General features: G+C 40.8%; 3 protein-coding genes across 9 annotated transcripts in view; 1 reads left to right on the forward strand and 2 right to left on the reverse strand.

Moving 5' to 3' along the window:
• Positions 1–22,670, forward strand: part of LOC26527562 — a 63,513-nt gene that overhangs the window by 724 nt on the left and 40,119 nt on the right. For 2 of the 5 annotated variants that reach the window (XM_044010975.1, XM_044010974.1), the window contains exons 2-3: positions 2,137–2,313; positions 19,982–20,022. In XM_044010975.1, coding sequence (XP_043866910.1) covers positions 2,197–2,313; positions 19,982–20,022 — 158 coding nt within the window. In that variant the 5' untranslated portion in view covers positions 2,137–2,196. Of the gene's footprint in view, positions 1–7; positions 269–2,136; positions 2,314–19,786; positions 20,023–22,670 lie in introns of those variants that run through there. The other 3 variants (XM_032730382.2, XR_006357862.1, XR_006357863.1) reach the window with 3 other exon arrangements.
• LOC6578965 lies at positions 14,745–18,805 on the reverse strand. The gene is made up of 4 exons (XM_044010976.1): positions 18,189–18,805; positions 16,637–17,447; positions 16,068–16,579; positions 14,745–15,347 (listed from the first exon to the last, which is right to left on the reverse strand). The coding sequence occupies exons 1-4, from the start codon at positions 18,803–18,805 to the stop codon at positions 14,888–14,890; spliced, it is 2,400 nt and encodes a 799-aa protein (XP_043866911.1). The 3' UTR covers positions 14,745–14,887.
• Positions 18,869–22,670, reverse strand: part of LOC6578966 (UPF0746 protein DDB_G0281095) — a 135,857-nt gene continuing 132,055 nt past the window's right edge. For all 3 annotated transcript variants that reach the window (XM_015163397.3, XM_015163396.3, XM_002004827.4), the window contains one exon: positions 18,869–19,583. In XM_015163397.3, coding sequence (XP_015018883.1) covers positions 18,869–19,453 — 585 coding nt within the window. In that variant the 5' untranslated portion in view covers positions 19,454–19,583. The remainder of the gene's footprint in view (positions 19,584–22,670) is intronic.

Raw genomic sequence — 22,670 nt, forward strand, 5'->3', positions numbered from 1 at the left:
GTGTATATTAATTGAGTGAAGAAATTGAAAAGGAAGGGCTCAAGAGAAAACACAGACACACACATGCATATGTACATACATACATACATATTTATATGTGTTCATACGTACTTATGCATATAATGCATGCATACATATGTATGTACATACCTATACATGAGTGTGTTTAGTGAGCAACTTCGCTGCACACAAAAAGTGACAAAGTAATGTACTCTACTAAAACTCAAAAGACACTGTAACAACATGTATTGAGTGTAAATTGAAGCAGGTACGAACTCAAAGAAAATACTCAATTATAATGTTATTATCACTTCAGATTTATTTGCGTAAATGCAACTTGCTTTGAGTCTGTGTTTTGCCTTAGTTTCAATATTATAAGAAATGAATATTTGATAATATATTTCATATAAATAAAGGTGGAATTATAGTTAATTAATTATTTAAAAATCAATTACTCAATATATGGCTCGCAGCAATTAAATGACTAGAATTAGGAGCTGCATGCTCTGTCATTCTGTTAGAATTTCTAGGCTTTACACGAATGAATGTGCGTGAGTGCATGCTTATGTTTGTGTATGTGTGCATATTCTTGTCAGCAAGAAGCAACGCTGGAGGCCCAATTGAAATTTCCATATGTATGTACATATATGCATGCATATGTATGTATGTATACAAGATATATGCCTAAATTAATGTTTTATTAAACGCGTTGAGACTTTGGCGATTCATCTTCATTCGCTGCCATTGCCAATGGCCATTTGGCTAGTCAGAGTCAGAGCCAGAGCCAGAGACAGAGACAGAGCCACATGTGTGCCATGGGTGCAATCTCAGCGCTTGACTCTCAGTTACAGGCAATGTGCAGAGCTCAGGTTAGGGTCCCTTGCATGGGCCAATGTTCTGTTCAGTTCTCTTCTGTTCCATTCCGTTCTGGGCGCAAGAGTGCAAAGCGTTTTTATGCTAGCGATTATTACGCTTGACCCTAAAGTACCAAAGGGTCAATTGATGTTTGTGATGTTGCTGAATGTTGTTGCCGGCAACAACAGCAACAACAACCACAAATAGGCAACAAACAACATTTGCTGGCGTTGTTGCCCGCAATTTGCTTTGGAATTTTAAGCAGCGCGACGGTCGCATCGCCATTTACCATTTTACATTTTTACAATTTTTAGCAGCGTTGACGCCGACGTCGCCGTCGTCGGTCGACATCAGCAGCATCGGCGGCGTCATCATCCTCCTAGACGAATATCATTTTGCACATTCTGCTTTCGCTATGTATTCCACTCATTCGCCGTTTGCCTTTTTGCCCGAAAATTGCATTTCTTTTCGCCGCTTGCAGCGTTGAAGCGTCAGCAGCAAAGCACTCAACGATTTGAGTTGTTTTTTTTCTCTTTCCTTTGCTTCTTTGTTTTCGATTTTTTTTTCAATGTTTCTGCCCTAGCGGTGAGCATATTAGATTAGCTGCAAAGTGTGTAACGGTGGGAATGAGATTTTCGATTGTTTTAGAGTTTATACCGTATATTAATAACCTCTCAAATTTATATAGACGGAAATTTGAAAATATTTATTTACTTTATTTAAAAATTATAAACAATTATTTTTAAATATTTAATGAATGAATACAGAAAATAAATAATAATATTAAAATAATTTATAAACCAAAAGTAAATACTGAAATACTCTTAAAAATTACTTTGTTGTTTATTATTATTATTTTTTGTTTTTTGTTTTTCTTAATTATATACTAAAAATACAAAGTATAAATATTATAAAAAATTAATATTAAAAATAAGAATATAAATGCTTTCATAACTTTATATGCAATGCCGGTTAGGGTATTTAGTCTTCGACATTCGAGGCACAATTTGTTCTGTCTGGTATTTTTTTTTATGTCCAGTCCTTAGACAGTTGATATATCACTGCTGATATTCTTTCAACTACATTGCTTATCAACGATTTGGGGCTTTGTTTTGGTTGCTTTTTATGCTATTTTTGTTGCTTTGGGGCGATGTTGGCCAGAAAATTGCTGTCAAAAATGTGCAAGTTGTTCTCATGCTCGTTTAATATAGAAATTATTTAAAGTTAATTTTTTTTTTTTGTTAACTTTTTTATTTTTTGGTCTCTCGTCTGCTGCTGCAGAGTTTCGGGCCAATTGATGCTGGGAAAATGGCAAAATCGTGAACGCTTTGTAAGGCACCGATGACTGCGTCTGCGTCAAGCGTTTCATCTGACGACTCTTACGACCATTTAATGACCTACATTCAGAAGAGGGCATGCAAATTAAAACGAATGAAGAAGAAGAAGAAGAAGAAGCCGGTAAGTAAACTCTATAGTTTAGTTGAAAGCGCTCTTGCAAGTCTCTCATCTCTTTCATCTATCGTCTTTCATCTGCTTGCTCGATTGCATAATTCTATAATTCCATAATGCCGGCATAGATTATTTGTTCTCTTTTACATTTGATGATATGATATGAGAGCAGCTTTTGTTGTACCGGCTGCCATATAATTATATTAGCATGATCTATGTCATTAAGGATGTACATATACATATATATAGATGCGTGTCTCTGTGTGTGTGTGTGTGTGTTGTGCCTGGATAGTGCAATTAGTGCAGCAGCAGCAGCAGCAGCAGCAGCAGCAGCAGCAGCAGCGGCAGCGGCAGCGGCTGTAAAAACAACTATCGACTGCGCTGCGGCTAACAATATAGAGCCGGCGGGCGTTTATGGCCATGAGAGTGGAGGCAAAAGACAGGCCATTATTGACGCCACTGGACACTGGGCTGGGATGGGTCGGGATGCTGGACACGGTGCATGGGACACGGTGCATGGGACACGGCTCACGCTCGTCTCCTAGTTGCTATCATCAGTGGCCATTGTGGCTCGATGCTTGCATGCAAATTGTGCGCTGCGCCCAACATGCAAAAATACAAAATTATTGATGCCTAACCGACAGCTAAAAGTACAAAAATATTGAGCACTGAAATAGTGCCAGCTATTTGGCATGACCGGGCGCCTGTTTGAGCCCTCTTTGGGTCCGCTCGCTCTATACATGGCCGGCTGCTGGCAGGCAGTCATAAACACGCACTAATTGCAGCCATGATTTGTTATACACTGCATTAATGGCGTTCGCAGGACAGCGCCAGCAGCAGCAGCAGCAGCAGCGACAGCAGCAGCAGCAACAGCGACAGCAGCAACCATTCAAACAGCAACTAAAATCAAAGCCTAATTGCCTATAAATGGCAGCTTTGCAACAGCAACAACAAGGACAACAACAAACTGCACAAAATGTGGCGACATCAAACGTAAAGCTTTCAGCGTAGCGCCAACATCAACTAGAGTAATGGCAACAGCAGCAGCAACAGCTAGCAGCAACAGCTAGCAACATGCTGGCGACAGCAGCAGCAACAACAAAAACAACAACAACAACAGCAATAACAAGTTGCCAAGCGTTAAGCCTTTTGATTTATAAACAAAAATTTAGCAACAATGCATTATAGTTGCTCCTGCTGCTGCTGCCGCTCCTGCTGCCACTCCTCCTGCTGCTGTTGCTGTTGCTGTTGGCTATGCAATTAGGCGCGAGATGTATGTCTGGCAGGTAGAGGCAGCGAGGTGGTCCTGTGTGTCGCCAGCATGTCCGACATATAATCGATCGATCGCTTGATATACAAATCATTTACTTGATCTCTCACTTGCAGCAGCAACAGCAACAGCAACAGCAACAGCAGCAGCAGGAGCAGCAGCAGCAACAGTAGGAGCAGCAGCAGCATCATAGATGTTGCTCGCGTGGTCAGCGCCAATTACTTAGAGCATATCAATTATATGACTGCAGCGACTGTAAAATAAATGAGCCAACATGGCCAAATGATACGCAAGTATCAGCAAGTTGAATTCCCAAGGAGTTGCAATTGCAGTTGTTGCTGTTGTTGTTGCTGTAATTGAACTGCGCGTATTGCAAATTATTATTTTGTGCATTTGCAATCGCATTGCCTGGGCTGCCTACTGGAAATGTGCAAGGCTTGCCCCCAAGTGCTGCGTGCAGGGCCACACCGATCAGCCGCCTCCTGCTTCTCTCTCTCTCTCTCGTCTCTGTGCTGCGTGTCTGTTCATATGTTTTCATTACTTTTGACCATTATGCGTGTACGTGACGCACAATTTGAAATTGGCAGCTTATAAGCCGGATACCAGGCGACCAATGTGCACAATTGGCAACATCGTCGTTGTTGTTGTTGTTGTTGTTGTCGTTGCATCTCCTTCCCCCCGCTGCCGCCCACAACTTTGCCAGCGGCAATATGCTGGCCAATCGAGCAGAGCCAACCAAAACCAAACGCATCGAACCCTGGGCTCAGGACCGTCTGGCCCGAGCAGCGAGGCGTGCGAGCCTCTGTTTGTGGCTTTTGTTTGTTGTTCAAGTTTACAATTTTAATGCACTGCCACTTGACTGTTGACAGTGCAACACGCCAAGTGCATGTGTGTGTGTGTGCGTGTTTGTTTGTGTTTGTGCTGGGCTATTGATTTTATGCGCACTGCCCTGCAGTTGTCGTCGTCGTCGTCGTCGCCGTCGACGTCGACGTCAGCGCAGCTGCTTTTAACTCATTTTGCACATGCACCAAATGAATTTTCAACAGTTAAATCATTCGAAGAAACACTCTATAAACATAAATATATATATATACATATGTGTGTATATATAATAATAAAACGCTGATTCATGCTGCTTGCCGTTTTTTAAAGCGAGAAATCCATTAAGGCACTGCGACTGCATATCATATTTCCCTGCACTTATGCTTGCTGCAGCCGAAGGTTTAATTATGGAATAACTGGTATTATTGTAATGAGCATGTCCTGCATCGATAATTGGCAAGGCTATTGCCAATGCAAACAGCATTGTTAATTAACAATTGAGTACCGGCTCACTCAATGGTGCAGTGTGCGATCGATCAGGAGATGCCCTGTAAATGGGATTTACTTAATGTGAAGAGGTGGATATAAAATAAAAGCAAAGTGACTAGGAAACATCCTGTATATATGTATAAGTAAGTCGAAGATTATATAGATTCGATATTTGCATATTTTCCACAGTCTCTAATGAATGTGAGAATCGCATAGAAAGGGAGAGAAGTTAACGAAAGTTCAAGAGGGCGAGTGTTTGATACATAAAGGAACTGTAAGAGAGGAAACGAAATAGAGAATGAAAGAGTACAAACAAAGGAAAGATAGAGAAGAAGAAGAAGGTGAAGAAGAAGAAGAAGAAGAAGAAGAAGAAGAAGAGAGAGAAATACGGAAGGAGTAAAAAGAATGCTGAAAAAAGGGAATGATAGAGCTAATGACTGAGAGAGAAGTTAGAAGTTCAGACCTAGAAACTGACAAAGAAGTAATAAGTTTAGTGAGATATATCTAGAAAAGAAGATAAATAGATACGATGAGTTAGGAGGGCCACGAGATAGAATAAAAGAGCCTGATGGATTGATTAAAAAGGATAATCAAGATATAAGAGACTATGCTCGAGACATGAGATATAGAGGATTAATGCGGATAAACGTGATAGAAAGTGCTTCGCATATTTTCTTACTGCCTCAATACTCTATATCTTATATCTTGAATATAGTCTCACATATCTATATATGATTCATCATATCACCTACCAATTCCACTTTGTTTTATTATACCCATTGCTTTAGTCATTTTCTTGCCGCACTTTATTTATGCCTTGGTTTCCATTTTTATGGCTAGCAAGTGGAGACTATAACTATGCCCTTTAAGCAGAGCTGAAGAAATGTGAGCTGCAGTCAAGGCATTTACGGTTCCCATTTAGCCATGGGGCTGAACTAAGTTAACAATTAAGCAAAGCCTGAAATGAGATTATATACAGAGCAGCAGCAGGAAAAGAAGTAGTAGAAGAAGAAGAAGAAGAGGCAGAATAAAAAGCATAATAAAGCCTTTGCCTCCTCGAATAGCCATCGATCTTTAATGGCCATTGTCAGCGTCCCAAATCGCAGTCATTGTCAGGGCCCGTGGATGTGTCGCTGGTTGTTGAATATGATTGAAGTACTTCTTGGCCAGAGTCGTAACGAGCTGGCATCTATCTTATGGCCATATCAAACTGGCATCAAACAATTTCAAATGGATCGAATGAAAAATCAACTGGCGTTGAAAATGGCCAAGCCAATTGCAGCAGCAGCAACAACAGCAGCAACAGCAGCAGCAACAACAACAACAGCAGCCAGCAACGATTGCAACTGCAACTGCTGTTTTGTATGCATGCGGCGAACGTGATCTGTTGCCTAACAGCAATTTTTAGCTGCTAGATATCGCTCCAGAACAAAGTGGCCAACGCGCAGCGACAATGTTGCCGACGACGCACAGAAGCAGCAGCAGCAGCAGCAACTGTTGCAGCTGGCTGCAACTGCTGGCGAATCATCGGCGCATTTCACTTTGGCCAAAGTCAATGATTGAAATTCTAACTTTGCAACTCGTTGCTGTTGACCTTTTCGCATGAGAATCGCATGCTGATGATGGATACACTGTCTATTGCCTATTGCCTGTTGTTGTTGTTGCTGTTGTTGTTGTTGCTGCTGCTGCTGACTGAACTGAATCTGTATATAGAGTTGGGCGCACTGTCAGCTAGACAGTTGCTCAACTGCTGCCACACAGCTGTCAGTGTGCGCAGCTCGTCATGGGCAATTTAAGTGGAAGTGGAAGAAAGGTTGCCAGCAACAACAACAAATACAGCAGCAACAACAACAACAACACACACAAACACATTCGACATGTACATCGATGGCAGAATGCCAAAGTCAAAGCCAAAGCAAATACGCGACGGATAATTGCGCGCAGAGCGAAAAAAAAAAAAGCTAGTAAGAATAATGCAGTGGGGCATAAGCGACTGCTTAATGCACGTTCACGAATCGGAAAACTGCGAATCTATGCTAAAGTTGAGGCCAATTTATCAGACTATAAGGAGCCCTAGAGGTTTAGTCTAAGCCAATTGTTACTTGATGATCTCAGCTCTATGAGATTTTTAGTTTATAGCCAATATGCCACGCCTCTAGGAGAGTGTTTATAAGATAAATGGCAATCGACTTGAGCGGTTATAATTAATAATAATACTAAGAATATAAATATTTGCACATTGCACTTATTTAAATATACTATGAAGCAGAGTTCATCAAAATAGGAGTAGAATATGCTGCAGTTCTCATGAATGCTGCTACTACTGTTTTTATGAATGATACCACTACTATTTTCATGATGTTGCTACTATTACTATAAATGCTACTACTACTATTTTCATGCATGCTACTATTTCAATTTTTTGCTACTACTTTTTTTATGAATGCTGCTACTATTATTTTCATGATGTTACTACTAATACTATTTACAAAAGTGCTACTGCTACTATTTTCATTAATGCAACTACTACTAGTACATTTTTAATAAATGCTTCTACCACTATTTTCAAAGATGCTACTACTTCTATGTTTTGAATGCTACTAGTAGTAGACTATTTTCATGTACTACTATTTTCATGAATACTTTTAGTACTAATTTCCAGGACGCTACTATTTCTGCGTTTTAAGTGCTACTAGTAGACTATTTTCATGTATGCTACTACTACTATTTTCATGAATTTTGCTACGATTTTCATTTTTGTTGAACCTACTGCTATTTGAATGCAACTATTTCTAATTCTTGAGTGATACTAGCTCTACTACTACTAGTAGACTTCTCTTTTGTATGCTACTAATACCATTTCAATGAATTCTACTACTATTTCTATTTTCGTAAACACAACTGTCTGATCTGGTTTGATCTACACGCAAACAAAAGTTGCTTGAATCACAGGATAATACAAGAAACTTATACAAACATGCTAAAGCACAGCAAGGCCTAACATAACACAAAACCTATATACTCACATTGTACAATTCTTTAAACAAGTATAAAAAGGCATAGAACAAGCCTTGGCAACAAACAGCAATAGCAACAACTAACAACTTGGTTCGTCGTCGTCGTCGTCGTCGTCGTCGACTTTGCAACGCGGAATTTCACAGCAGCATGGAAATTTGTTCGATGCCTTGTCGCTGCGTTGTTGTTGTTGTTGTTGTTGTTGTTGTTGCTGCAACTCTGCTGCTCTTTGCTGTGTCGCTTTTGCTAGCAGTTTGTTTTGTTTGATTTGGATTTGATTTGATTTCCAACAGCAGCAGCAACAACAACAACAATAACAACAACAACAACAACAACAACAACTGCAACTTAAACTTATTCAAATGCCGCCGCACAGTTTGTTGAACCCGCCGCGTGTGACGCAGTCGTAACTGCACATGCGCGCCCAATGCCCGCCCGCGCATGCCCCGTGCCCCCTCTGCTGTTCCCTCTGCTGCAACTGAAATCGCATCTTCATGCACTCGCCGCAGTTGCCAATTGTGCTGGGCAAAAAGGTTGCTTGAGCAACGACGTCCGTCCGTCCTCGCGTCGCGTCGCGTCGACGTTTGCGGAAAAATGCGATTGACGGTAATTGGTTGACGTTTGTCTTATTTAAATTTGTTTTTCTTTTTGCCATTTTTCTTGGCTTACAAGCAGCTCCCTCCACGCCCCCTGCGATCACCCGCCCACCCGTTCGCCCGCTCGCCAGCTGAGCCAAGCAACTGCTGAACGCTGAGAGTTTCCTATAGAGTTTGATGCCAAAGCTAAGAAATCAGTCGCTAATGACAATCGGCGCATGCGTAGGGAACCTTATAGAGTAAGCAAGGGTCTGCTTCAGTTTCTGTTTCCGTCTCTGTGCATAGAACTTGACGTGATTCATGGTAAGAGTAGAGAAACTTTGTTTGCTCAAGAGTTGATTGGCGTCTTATTTAATTCTCATATAAATTTAAGCAGTGCATGTGAATTTCTTGCCCGTTAGGGTATACATAGTGGGCACCTTTCTATGCGATTCTCAAAGAAGCTCATATAAGTAGTGGCATTTTTTCTTGAATTTTATCTGACTAATAATTCCTGAAATCCAGATCTTGACGCTCTAGTTTAAGCTAACCATTTGTTTGCCTCTCTATTCAATTCTCATAAATATACATAGATAGCTAGATCATAGGCTAGATTCTCCTCTAGAGCATACAAACTTTACACAGTTTCTACTTTACATCGCTTGCTCCCTGTTCTATGCGATTCTCATTTCTCACATCTTGACTGCCTTATAGAGTATACAATCGTCGCCCTGCTATAATCACTCGCTAAGCACTGCGATCCTCTGCTCACCATCGGCGTGCAACTTTAATTGAAATGAAATGAGTTTCGTCGATTTGTGTTCTAGGAATTTGTTTTTGATTGTTTTCTTGTAAATTTGAATGATTATCGAGGCAGTTGGAACTAGCAACAGTTGCGAAATTGGCAAACACAGGCAAAAATAGCAATAACAATAACAAACAGCCAACAAATGTCGACGACCCGCGTAATTGCACAACTCTCCGACGCTGACTGTGACTCTGACTTTGACTCTGACTGTGACTCTGACTTTGACTTTGACTATGACGGTCTGTGTGTAGACAAAGAAGAGCCAGAGCTGAAGAGCTAGACCCTCTGCCTGGGCCAACGTTCAATAGGGGGAAGTCGACTCAGTTGCCTCAGTCTGTGGGCTGTGGGTAATTGAACTGTGCGCACTTTTAATTGTGCTCAGGTGACGCGGAAGCGACTTAGAACTGGGCCAGGATTTACACAGCGAATACTGAGAGAGGGAGAGCGGATAGGAAGCCAATGGCTGGGCCAATTTGTTACCGCTACATCGCATATCGCGTGAATATATCGCGATCAAGTTGCTAGCCGTGGCAAATAAAACCACTTCCTCAACGCTCAGCAACAGCCACAGCAACAGCAGCGTTTAAATAAACATATTGAAGCAACAGGCAACGGTCTTACGGTAGAGACAAGAGATGCTGATGCTGTTTGGCTGTAAAGCAAAGCAAAGCAAAGCAAGTTTTTAAGATTGAAACCGAAACTGATGCGTAGTTTAGGGCGATTTACACAGTTTAAACAGACGGCGATACAAATCGCCGGCACATGAGCCATAGCCAAGGCAATGCCAAGGCGGATGGCGGATGGCGGATGGCGGATGGATCGAGGCTCTCGATCTCTCCCTCTCTCGCCTGTGTGCCATGGCAGCTGTTCGACGAGCCGCTTCAGTGTCTTCCTGTGTGCCATAACTGTAGCAAATGGCCAGGCAACATGCAGCCAGAGAACGAGAGCTTTGCGCCTGAGATCTGAGAATATATATTCGTTATACCCTGTAAGCTGGGCAAATGAATATGATTACAGAAAATGGGGTATAATGATGTATGGCATGTGCAGCAGATGCAGTAGAAGTTAAAGCATGTTGTATGATATTGACGGGAATCATAGAGTCAGCTTTATCGAAACAGGCTTTCATGTTCGTCTGTCAGATGGTAGCTAAATTATATATTAAATATATATTTTTAATTAAATATTAATATAGAATTTGTTGTGGTATCATTAGAAATAGCTTATGTGATCTTTGTTAATTTCTAAATATTTTATTTTTATTTATTTTTTACTTTTCTTTATTTTATTATTTGTCTTTTTTTTATATTATTATTTTATTTTAATTATTTTTTAAATTTAATTAAAATTTTTTTTATACATTTATATACATGTTTTTTAATTTAAATATTTAATTTCATTTCAGAATTATTTTATTTTAATTATTTTTTTTTTTAAATTTGTATATCAATTTTTATTTACTTTTGTATTTTCATTTATTTATTAATTTCATTTGAATATTTTAATTTATTTATTAGGCGTAGAATCCTTTGTTAAAACTCTAGCTTGGGGTCTTCATTTTGGAACTGCCCGAACGGAACTAAGCTCAGTTAAAATATTTATTAACTGAGGAAGGAGTCGTAGTCCTGGTTTATATCCAAGCTTTCGTTGAAGTCCAAGTCCAAATCTAATTCTCTTCCACTCATTGACAAATTTTAGTCCAAACTATTTGCAAAGTATCATCTAGTCGAACATTTCCTTTTGTTGTTGTTGATTCTCGTTCTTTTGCGTAGGCGTCTGAAGCTGGAGCTTTGGTCGTCCCGGCAGCCGCCTTGGAAAATGTTATAAATTGCACATTTGATGAGCAGAGAAACGTTTATGGTTCGTTCTTAGTCGCAGCAGAAGGCAAAGACCAGAGCCAGCTGTGCGTTTGCTGCAGTGTCTGCGACTTCCAACTTGCAACTTGCAACTCCAATTCTGACTTGGAGTTGGGAGTTTGCAGTTTGGAGTTTGCAGCTTGGAGTTCTGCCTTTTAGCGCTTGCATGTCGGCTGATTAATTGCGCCAGCGTCATAAACGTGATGATATCGCAATGTAAGCGCATTTTTCATGTTATTCAATTCGTTGCCGCCAGCTCAAGCTGGCGAGATACGTTTCTCTCTCTCTCTCTCTCTTTCCCTCCCTCTCTCAACTATTTGCATAGCACAATTTGCTTCAATCGCTGCAATAACAAAAGACTTAGGCAACAAACTTGATCGGCTTGGCTACGTTTTTGGCGTTGTTGTTGTTGTTGTTGTTGTGCGGGCAAATTAAATCTTTCGATATTGCCAACTAATTACGAACATTAACGCAATTGAGCCTCCTCTAACTATCTATAAACATTTTTCCTCTCTACTCTCTCAGTCTGTTCCGCATATGCTCCAATATGGTTGTTGCTGTGTGTGTGTGTGTTTGTGTGTGTAATGCAATTGGGATTTAATTCTTTGCCCAAATGGGCGCAATTCATGTTTTTGGCCAGGTGTCGATGCTTTGGCAGGTGTGTTTCGCCTCATTGTCTCGCTCGACGCTTAGCAGGAAGCATTTGACGTGTATCCATAAATTATTAAGTGTTGCTCTATTCAAATGGTTTTTTTTTTTTCTTTTGCGCTTGGTGCGTTTGCTGAAAGAAGCGAGAAGAGAAAAACAAAAACGAAAACAAACGCTTAGGCAAAAGCAAACGCTAGCAATTGCGCAGTTTTCACCTGGCGCATGATCCCGTTTTGGTTAAAGCCAGTTAAGTATTGTGTGCTGTGTGTATTTAACTGAATTGCTCGTGTTGTTGTTGTGCTTTTTGTTTAACCTCACTGTGTAGCAATGTTGATTTATAAGGAGCGGGTCACGTATGAGGTCTATAAAACAGCTTAGGCTATAAATGATACTTTAATGCGTTGCCAATATGCATATATTAAGGATATAATCAAGTCTTGGGGGTATATTGAAACTTGGATAATTATTAAGTTAGATCATATCACACTAACGACGTTTCTATATTTGCGACTACATAGAGCGCCTGGGAAGTCAGGCGAAGCATCTACCCACGTGTAACAACAGCTGCAACATAAAATTAATAAGATAAAAAAAAATGAAAAAAAAAAAAAAACAGTTTTATTTATGTATTTTTAAGAAAACTTTATTAATATGTATATTTTGTATATTTAAAAAAACATTTGTTAATATTTATTAAACAAAAAACATGAAAGGAAAATTGACTTTTTACTAAAAATATAAGCTAAGATATCAGGCAAACAGGATAGATACAAAAAGTATCAAAAAATCTACGAAAAAAAAAAAACAATTTTGTCGCATACCCGTCAGAGCTGACCTTTAAGAGCCGTCAAATTTTACAATATTTCGTAAAAATACCATTCAAAATGAAATCTCAGTAAGCAGCTGACAAATTTTTCTGCAAAAAATTTCGTTGCATACCCAAAAGGAGAAATATTGCAGGCAAAGTTTACTTTGGGCATAAGATGCATACGTGTACTTCTACTTTAGCCATATCCTTGCGCTGGAACAAGATCTTGATGCTTTTTATCCCCTTTTAAAGCCTACGAGGACGTCTAAGAATTCAGGATTCTTTAGTTCCAGGCGAGCAACGTAGCATCGATTGGTAATTAAAAGGCTGGTTCTTTAAGATCAACGATTTCTTTTTCATTAATAATTGAGAGTTTTATACTTTAAAGTTTGTGTTAACTAATATACAATTTTATATTTGAGAAGAGTATTATTTGCCTCAACAATATACCAAATAAAATTCTATAAACATCATTTTAATACAATTACCTGAATCAATGAATACTGCGCACTTTCCATTGTTTGTTCCATTTATGGCTCGAGCCAGTTTTGTAAAAGCAGCTTAATTACCTGTTGCACCTGCAATCGAAACTCTTCCCGTTTCTATAAACGACTCAATTGCTTTCGTTCGCTGCGACGCGACGCAACGCTACCCGACGCCCACACACCGCCCAAATGAATAACACGTTGCTTTTGCATATACAATTGATATACATATTTATATATATATTTCTGAGACATTTATTAGACACAAATAGAATGTAGTTTGTATTTATAGTATAATATAGTATACTCTATATGCTCACATAATATGCTAGTTGTATAAGCGATATCATTTGTAATAACTAAAAAATGTACACGCTAAACGACTAAGACAATGCAAGCAAAAGAGATAGAGAGAGTGATGGTTCTCCCTCTCTCTCCCCATTCCTCTCTCTCTCTATCTCTTGAGCTCGAACTAAAAGAAAAGAGAGACTAACAAGATTATAGTTTAATTGTAATTATAATTGTAACTGTAATTAAATTGCATTAATTGTAAACAATTATGAGGAGAAATTAATTAAATTCATTGTTTAACGATTTAAAAATTGCATAAATCTTGTTGCTTGTTGCAGCTGCTGCTGCTCTTGTTGCATAACTTCATCTAGTTAAATAATGTACGCGATATTTATTTATATATATATATTGCTTAACTATATAATATACTCATGTGTGTGTGTGTCTTTGTTTATAAATGTGTGTGTGTGTGTTTGTGTGTATTTTGATATTGCTGCTTTTCGCTCTATCTCCCTCTCTTGCTCTATCTTTTTCTTTCTCCAGCTAACTCTCTTTGAATTAATTTTTTATTTTATTTTATTTTTTTTGCCATTTCGACTCGAAACTAAAAGCGACAGCAAATTGATAAATGGCTTTTGTTTATATATATTTATATTATTATTTTTTAGTATATTTCTTATGTTTTTTATTATTTTGCTTTGTTTTGTTTTTGTTTTTTTTCCATCGCTCATCGCCGCATCGTTTAAAAAAATATTAACTAAATGTGTCGCATAACATTAAATTAAACATAAAATTAAAATCACAATTTTATAGACTTGATGTGTGTGTGTGTAGGTGTAGGTGTAGTGTACGTGTGTGTGTGTAGGTGTGTGTTAGCGCTTCATGTGGTTATATTGTTGTTTGGCTCAACTGCTTTAGTAAGTTCCGCTCGCTCTCACGCTTCATCTCTCTCGCTCTCCCACTCTCTCTCTCCCTCTCTCTCTCTGTCTCGCTCTCAGTTGTCGTTCGTGCATCCAGGCAAAATATTCTTGAAAAATATTTGAATGGAATTTGGTTGTTTTTGTTGTTGTTTAAAGCATAGTTCTGGGCGCAGGGAAAGGCACAATTCAATATTAATTAAAAATTGCTGCTGCAAGCTTTAAACAAGAAATTGAAAAAAAATCTAGGTGAAAGCTGCAAGAGAGAGAAAGAGAGAGAGAGAGATATAGCAAGGAGCGAGCGGAAATTAGTTTAAGTTTTTAAACTGCACGAATTTAATAAGCAAAACAATCAGAGGGCCGGCACGATTTGCATTGCCACGCCTCCCCTCCCACCCAAAACCCGCTAGCGACTAGAGGCTTGCTCACCTGCGGGAACACACACAGCGCTCTAAATGTTGCTTGTTGTTGTTTGTTTTGTTGTTGTTGTTGTTGTTTGTTGTCTGTGGGTTTGTCGTTGATGGCAGCGAAACGATTTGGCAACGAATCTTCTTCCAACTTCACTTCACTTCAGTTTGCTTCTCCCCCATCATAACTTCCTATAGATAGAGCGTCGCCTGTTGACGCTGATCGAAATGATGCACATAGAGCTTCTTCTTGGACTTCTCCTTGCTCGGCCGCAGATCCCACACCAAATTGGAGAGGCTGCGCGGCCGTGACAAGCGTCGCGTCTTCTTCTCCGGCAGCTGCTTCTGTGAATCGCCCGACGTTCGTCCCCCGCTGCGCGATGAGTCGAGTGTGCCCTCGCGCGGATTATGATGATTGTTGCTGCTCGAGCTGCGGCTGTGACTGTGACTCTGACTGTGACTCTGACTGTGACTGTGACTGTGTAGATAGCCATGGGTATTCAGTATGCTGCTGCACTTGAGCACCACATCGGGCGGCGTCTGTGAGCAGGCGTCAACTGTTCCTCCTGCCGCTGCCTTGGCTGAGATCGGCGGCGTCATGGCCGCTGTATTGCTATCGGGCGTCAACTGCAGACTGCTGAGGCTCTTGTATCTGGGTGGACCCGAAAATAAAGGGAAAACGAGAGTGTGATGTTAGGACATTTACATTTGTTGTTGCCATATTAATATACCCTATAATAATATAAACTGCAATGGGGATCGTAATTGATTTGTATATTTATTTATTTTTTAAAATTTTTTTTTTATATATTTTTTAAATTTTGTTATTTTTTATTTTTGCTTTTATTTAATTTTGTCTGTTTATATTGTATTTACTTTATTTTTTTGTCTGTTTATATTATTTTTATTTTTATTTTATTTTATTTTATTTATTTTTTATTTTTTTTAAGATCTTCACGTTTATTTTTAATTATTTTTTAACATTAGACGCTCTAATGAAATTTTAAAAAGTTGCTTAAAATGATTTAATCAGATTTTTTTTTTTTTTTTTTTTTTTTTTTAAATATATATTTACAGTATATTTTTTTTTTATAAATAACTTAACAATGTCCAATTAGGTCTTCAAGAATATATATGTTTTTTATGTTCTTGACTGTTCGTTACATACAGAAAATATACCCTGTAATGCCATCATCGGGAATATCTAGAAGTAAGCTAAGCCCTGCTTAGCTTTTTTACTGTCAGTTACATTCAGTTCACTCTGTAATGCCATAATCAATGGGTATTTCAGAATTTCTAAAAATCTCTTGCGAAACCTGCTAACAAGATCTAATTATATATCTTCCCCATTCTCTCCCTATTTCTCACTTACCTGATATGAAACAGCGGCGACTGCGGCTCCAGCGATTCCTTAACAGGCAAATGATTGTTGGGCGTCAGCACCTTGCCGTGGTGTGGGTGTGGATGTGGCAGTGGATGGGGGTGTGCGTGCGTGTGTGTGTGTGGATGCCCATGCGAGTGAGCGTGATGTGCATTGATCGCTGCAGCAGCCACAATGGCAGCTGTATTGTTGTTGTTGTTGTTGATGATGTTGTTACTGTTATTATTGGGCGTTGGCGGCAAATGTTGCTGACTGTGACTGTGACTGTGACTATGGCTGTGACTGTGACTGTGACTGGTGCCGCCAGTGGAGTTGCCATTGCTGCTGCTGCCGGCGCTATGCGCATTCGCATTCGCATTCGAATTCTTGATGTAAAGCTTTGGTAGTGTGGGACGCTGTCGCTTCTCGGCTGGCTTCTTGCCCGGAATCGTCTCGATGGGCGGCGGCACGGGCTTAATATCCTCCTGCCTATGGCTATGATGATAGTGATTGACCAGCAAATGCTGCTGTTGGTGTGGCTGTTGCTGTTGCTGCTGCTGATGCTGCTGCTGTTGTGTTGCATATTGATGATGATGTGTGTTGCCGCCATTGCTGCTGCTGTGCTTATTCGACTCCAGACTGCTGTAGTTGTTGTTGATGTTGCTGTTCGACTGCTGCTGCTGCTGCTGCTGCTGTGCTGGAGGTGCTGCTGCTGCAGCAGCAATCGGTGCGCGTATCAGGCTGCAATAGTTGCCATTGCCACTGCTGTCCGTATGATGCGATTTGAGCGTAGGCGATTCGCAAATCGGTTCGAATCGTGCCAAACCCTTCGAGAGCGGTGTCAGGCCACGCACATAATCATAGATGTGATCAATCTCGTTGTACTCCTCGGCAATATCGTTGCTATTGAGCGCCTGCTGTTGCTGCTGCTGCTGCTGCTGATGCTGCAGCTGATGCTGCTTGGACCACGAATCACAGCTGGCGCTCTTACGCAACACATAGCCGCTCTCCATCCAGCCGCTGGCCAGGCCCGCGGCCGATGGCAGCATGACAATGGGCAGCCGATTGCCGCTGCCATTGCGGCTGCTGAACTTGGAGTCCTTCTTCTCCTTCTCGCTCAGCTTGAGATCAACAACTTGCAGACGATCGCGCGCATCGGCCAGCAAACGTTGCGCCTTGTCCAGAAAGCGCGTATACTCAATGAAGTGCTCCAGCTGCTCCATGTTCTTGGCACGCTGCAGCTTGATCTTCGCATTCAACGGCACCGGCACCAAATCCGTATCCTTTTGCAGGGGCAGCGCAAAGATCCGATCGATCTCCACGTAGCCCAGCAGACGCAGCTCCGGCACAAACGGCTGCTTCAGACCCTTTGGCGCGCTGCCGTGAACGAGTCTGCCGAGGGATTGGATGGGAGAGAGAAGAGAGAGTAGAGAATTTTAGAGGAGAGGCTTGAAGAGGTAAAGGCGCTGCAGTCGAGCATTAGCGACTGCTTTATACGAGTTCCTAGCTGTGTATCTATGGAAGATCTTGTATTCTTACGATTTCCCTCGACTCTGGTAGGATGGTATATCATACTTGTAGACAGCCTATAGAGTCGTTCAAGAATAACATACTTTTCTGCTGAGGCAGCTATGGATTTGTTCGGCTTGCAAGGCCTTTTATAGTATTGAAGAGAAACCATCATTCTAAACCTCAAGTATCTAGATTCAATAAGTCATATATAATCACAGAAATATAAACGGAAGGACGAATGGACAGCATTGACTGAGGTTAAAGCAATAGAAGCCAATATACTCTCTCTTGGCAAGCTGAATGAGTATCGAAGAAGGCTACAGAGAAAGAAGGCTAAAGAGAAGGCTATATATAGAAATGCAGACAGACGATAGGACAGATAGGACTGTGGTCATTGAACGAAAACCAATATACTCTTCGAGCACAATTTGAGATAGTATAAAATCGTTAACCTCTTCTGAAATTCCTTTAAATTATACATTTTCAGTCCATTTCCATAATTCCATTTACTAGCTGTGGTTATTGCATAAAATCTAATATGCTCTTCTATCTCAAATTTAAGGAGTATTCCATATACAATATGTATATACATAGCTTTATCTACATCCTTGGCCAACTCACCTGACAATCACTGGCATACGCTTGAGCAACAGATTCTTGACCGTATGCACACCGCTGATGCTGTCCTCGCGCGCTATCGGCGAGAACTTGGCTTTGGTATCGAGTGGCAGATTGATGATCTCGTCCTTGATGTTGCGGCACTGCAGAAATTTACCGTTGTCGTTCATGGTGGTCAGCAGTTCGCCGGCGTGAATGGTGCGATTCAATTGCTGGCAACGGAACGTCTCACGCACCAGGACCCTAGCGTTGCGTCGTCGCGCCAACTCCAGCACCGAGTCGATGCAGCGCGTCGAACGGCCATCCTCGCTAAGCAGCTCGAAGTAGCCGTTATAGGTCTCCGGTATGAGCACCTTAGCGCCCACATTGGTGGGCTTGCGTCCCTCTTTGATCTTGATGGGCTGCGCCAGTATCTGATATTTCTTGCCGGCGCTCAAGAACAGCGCGGTGCTCTGCAACGAGGGCGCCGAAAGGGTGGGCACGCCCAGCGCCTGGTGCTGCCCCTTAAGTATTTTGGCCACCGCCGGCAGCGGCTGTTTGGAAAAGTCGCGCAGATAAACGGGCGTGGCATCTCCGAAACGGGATGCCGCCAATATGATTTGGCCATCGGTGGCGGCCATGTCGCGATTAAAGAATGAGAGCAGCTTGCTGCGCGCCAATTGAACATTAAATGAGAGTAAATTTCATTGGACTGGCTGCGGCTCACGTTCCGGCTGCGGCTCGAGCTGCTGCCGCTGCTGTTGCTGCTGCTGCTGCTTCAGTTGCTCTGGTTGCTTTTGCTGCTGCTCCTGCTGCTCCTGCTGCTGCTCTGTTTGCTCTGACTGCTGTCCACCCACCGCTCCCTCTTCGGCCTCCTCGCTGCTATTGGCGTCGCTCTCCCAGCTATCAATGTTCCCGTTCAACTGATCCTCCAATTCGAGCGCGCGTCGCTTTAGCAATTCCTGTTGACGCAGCCGCAGCAATTGGGCTCCACGACTGCAGCAGGCGTTTGCTATTTGCTCTTCAATGGGCGTGGCTGCGGCTGCTGCTGCCTCAATTGCTGCTATTTGACGTTGTCGCTGACGTTGATGCTGATTCTGATGATGCTGCTGCTTCTGCTGCTGCTTCTGCTTCAGCTGCTCCTGCTGCTGCTGCTGCTGCTCCTGCTGCTGCTGATTCTGATTGAGTTTCGTCTCAAACTGTTTCTGACTTTGACTTTGACTCTGGCTGTGGCTGTGGCTGGTCAGCAGTCGCGTGGATGTTTGCAGAGCGTAGTTGAGATACTGCATTCGGTTTGCTGCTCCTCGTCGTTCTGGCCACAGTGTGCGAATTCTACTTGGGTCTTGGCGTCCTGTCTTCTTCTTCTAGTGCTGCTGCTGCCGCTGCTGTGGCTCTTTGTGTTCCTCCTCTTGGCAAGTCCTGCAAGTTTGTTGTGTTTTAATTAGTGAAAAGGGTTTTATTATTATTTTTACGAGCATATTTATGGCTAGCCCTAATCAAGGCATGGCCTAGGGTCGAGCAAATACTTAAAGCTGCGTGAGTTACTACATATACTAGAGTGGCATATGCCTAGATAGTTAAGTTATGAGCGAGAGTAGTTTGAGGAGTTTGCTGCATAAAGTTCATAAATATTGTAGACGGCTCAAAGACGCTGAAGCTGGTCTTGGAATTAGCTTGTGCTAGAGCGCACAACTATTTGCGAGGGTTGGCTGAATAGTTGTATATATGTGCGAGGCAGATCAGATATTTACTTTTGTTTATCTCTATTCTGTCTAATTTGCTAATCAATATATATTTCTATTTCTGTTTTATTTTAGCTTGGCACAATTTTCTACACGGGTTTCGCCATAATCTATAGGTAAGATCATAAATTTTTTCAGATTTTTGAAAAGTTTTTAAAGTAAACTTTTAGTATTTATAAAAATAATTTTTAGCACTTTTAAATCATTTTTAGTATTTTTAAAATCATTTTTAGCATTTAAAAAAATCATTTTTAGTATTTTTAAAACATCTTCAGTTTTTTTTTATAATCATTTTAATTTTTTTTTAAATTTTTTTTATTTAATTATTATTATTATTTTTTTCATTTGTTATTAACCGAGTTCTTATCCATATGAATTTTTTAAATGTAGTACTACTTTTAAGACTTCCCTCGTGGAATATACCAAAAATCCGTCAAGTTTTCGCACAATCCACATATACACTCACAAAGCCCCACAGATACAGACTCAGAAGTAAAGGTGTTATTTATGTGTCTATAAAGCTGAATAGAAATTGCATTTGTGGCTGCATAGGCAGCCAGGAGATGCAAGTAAATATGCCCCAAGACGCTGGCGACAATGCCCCGCATGCCATTAAGGCCATTAGGTTGAGGGAGTTGGCAGCTGGCAGACGCTGTTGTAGGAATCGTCGTAAGCCTGGCCAACAAATGACCATACATTAAAAGTACTTAAAGGATATTTGCATATTTATGAGCCCACATAAATGCGACGATGGCAACGCTGCAAGCTGCACTCTGCATACGTTGCCATTGAACTGTGTAGTTCAGCTCTCAGTGCTGTGTTTGGCCAAAAACGTTTACTAAATTAGTTGGCAATTAGAAGCAAGAAAACGCAGAGAGAGAGAGAGAGAAACTGAGATAGGAGTCAATGTGGGCGTGCTAAGACATACGCTGGACTTGCATTTCCATAGACCGAACTTCTAGGGACTGACCGGACTTAAGTTTATGCAATGGCTGCTGGAAAACGCGGATCATAAACAATTTTACGAGCCAAGAGCTGAAAATGCAATTTTCCCTAGAAACAACAACAGTAAAATACAACAACAACAACAACAACAGCAACATAAAGTGCATTAACTTAAAGTTATAAAACATTTCGTGCTGTACATAAAAGCAAGCTATAATTGAATTTTCGAAATTTATGTTCCAATGTTGGAAAAGGCTCTATGAAAATTTTTGCATATATTATGTAGCTGTATCTATTTATTAGTTAGTTATAGTTAAAATAACTAACAGAATCTGTTACTGTATACTTGACCAGTTGTCCTATATAGTAGGAGTGTCAGTGTTAAAAAGGAACATAATCTCAATACTATTCTTATTTGATAGATTTTTGATTAGGCTACAGATTATGCCAAGGCTAAAGAGTTTCAATTTAAACTAAAGATTTTATCGATTATTTCAGAGGTCCTTTTAGATAGCTAGTATAGTTTCTACGCTGTTTTAGAATTTCACCACTACTTTTCAGTGTTGTAAAACTTGCAGCAAATAGTGATTGCTTAGTTCTCAGCTCATTTTCTTCAACTTTACTTTTACATTAATTTTAACCAGTTTTCTTTTTTGCTTTTTGTTTTTTTTTTTTAATTAATTGGACAGTGTTGGAAAAGCTTTTGCGAGTAGTTTAATAGAGTAGCTCATTTTGTAGACTCAATTTTTTTTTGTTGGCTGTGAGTTTACTTCTGGATATCTTATTTAATTTTTTTTTGGTATTTTGGTTTGTGTGTTTTGCACTGCTTTCCAATTAATTTGGCCGACTGTGTCTTAGACGACGACGATAACACGGCCAGCAATTAATTTCCACCATGGAAAGTACCTATTTTTTTTTTTTTTAGTTTTTGCAGGAAAAACTTAACAGCAGCAATTCTCACGGTTTTTTTTTTCTCTCTCTCGCTGTAACTTATGTGGCTAAAGAAACGTGACATTTTCTACTGGCTACTGGACAAAAATTGATGCCACAGCCTCAAACAGAGTTTGTTTGTGCTGAGGATTGGCCAACTGACGCGACGCGACGCGACGCGACTCGACTCGAGTCGACTCGGTTTCCTGGCGCGTACGTGTCTGGAGTTTTAGTCGCCTGTTTGCTGATCTTTTTTTTCCAGTATTTTTCAGTCTGCTGCCGTTGCTGTTGCTGGTGCTGGTGCATGGCATGACACAGTTTCAGTTGCGCCTCGCATTTTAGTCGATTTCATTGAGAATGGCTTAATTAATTTAGTGGCGCCCCGGCACAGCATTGTGCAGGCTTTGCCAAGTAACTGGCACAGAGACTTAGGCTCAGGGCAACCAAGACAGATGCGCCGCTGCCTCTGGCTCTGGCTCTGCCTCTGCCAGGGCAACACTTAACAACTTCCTGTGAAGCAACAGAGGCAAACAAAAAAAAAAAAGCGAAGAGAAACTCATTTAACTTGCGACTGACACGTTGCATTTACGAAGAAGCCACACAAAAAGTTATTTTAAAGTTTTTTTTTTTTTTGTTGCTGTTGTTGTTTTTAATAAGCAGGCATGCAAAAGGAAAAATACAACTTGCAATAAACATGAAATCCTTTTGCAAGCAGTCGCTGTCGCATTCTCAGTCTCTGCAGCTGGCCCCCAAGTTTGTTGCCTTTGACGACGATGACGTTGAGCTATGCTGGCGTAGAGTCCTACCACTTCAGACCGCCTGCCTGTTGCCGTTTGTTGTTGTTGTTGCTGTTGCTGTTGCTGCGACTGTTTCCTGGCCGTAGGGCAAA

Source organism: Drosophila mojavensis, unplaced genomic scaffold (genome assembly GCF_018153725.1).
Source record: "Drosophila mojavensis isolate 15081-1352.22 unplaced genomic scaffold, ASM1815372v1 contig_80, whole genome shotgun sequence".
In the NCBI taxonomy this organism is placed as follows: Eukaryota; Metazoa; Arthropoda; class Insecta; order Diptera; family Drosophilidae; genus Drosophila; species Drosophila mojavensis.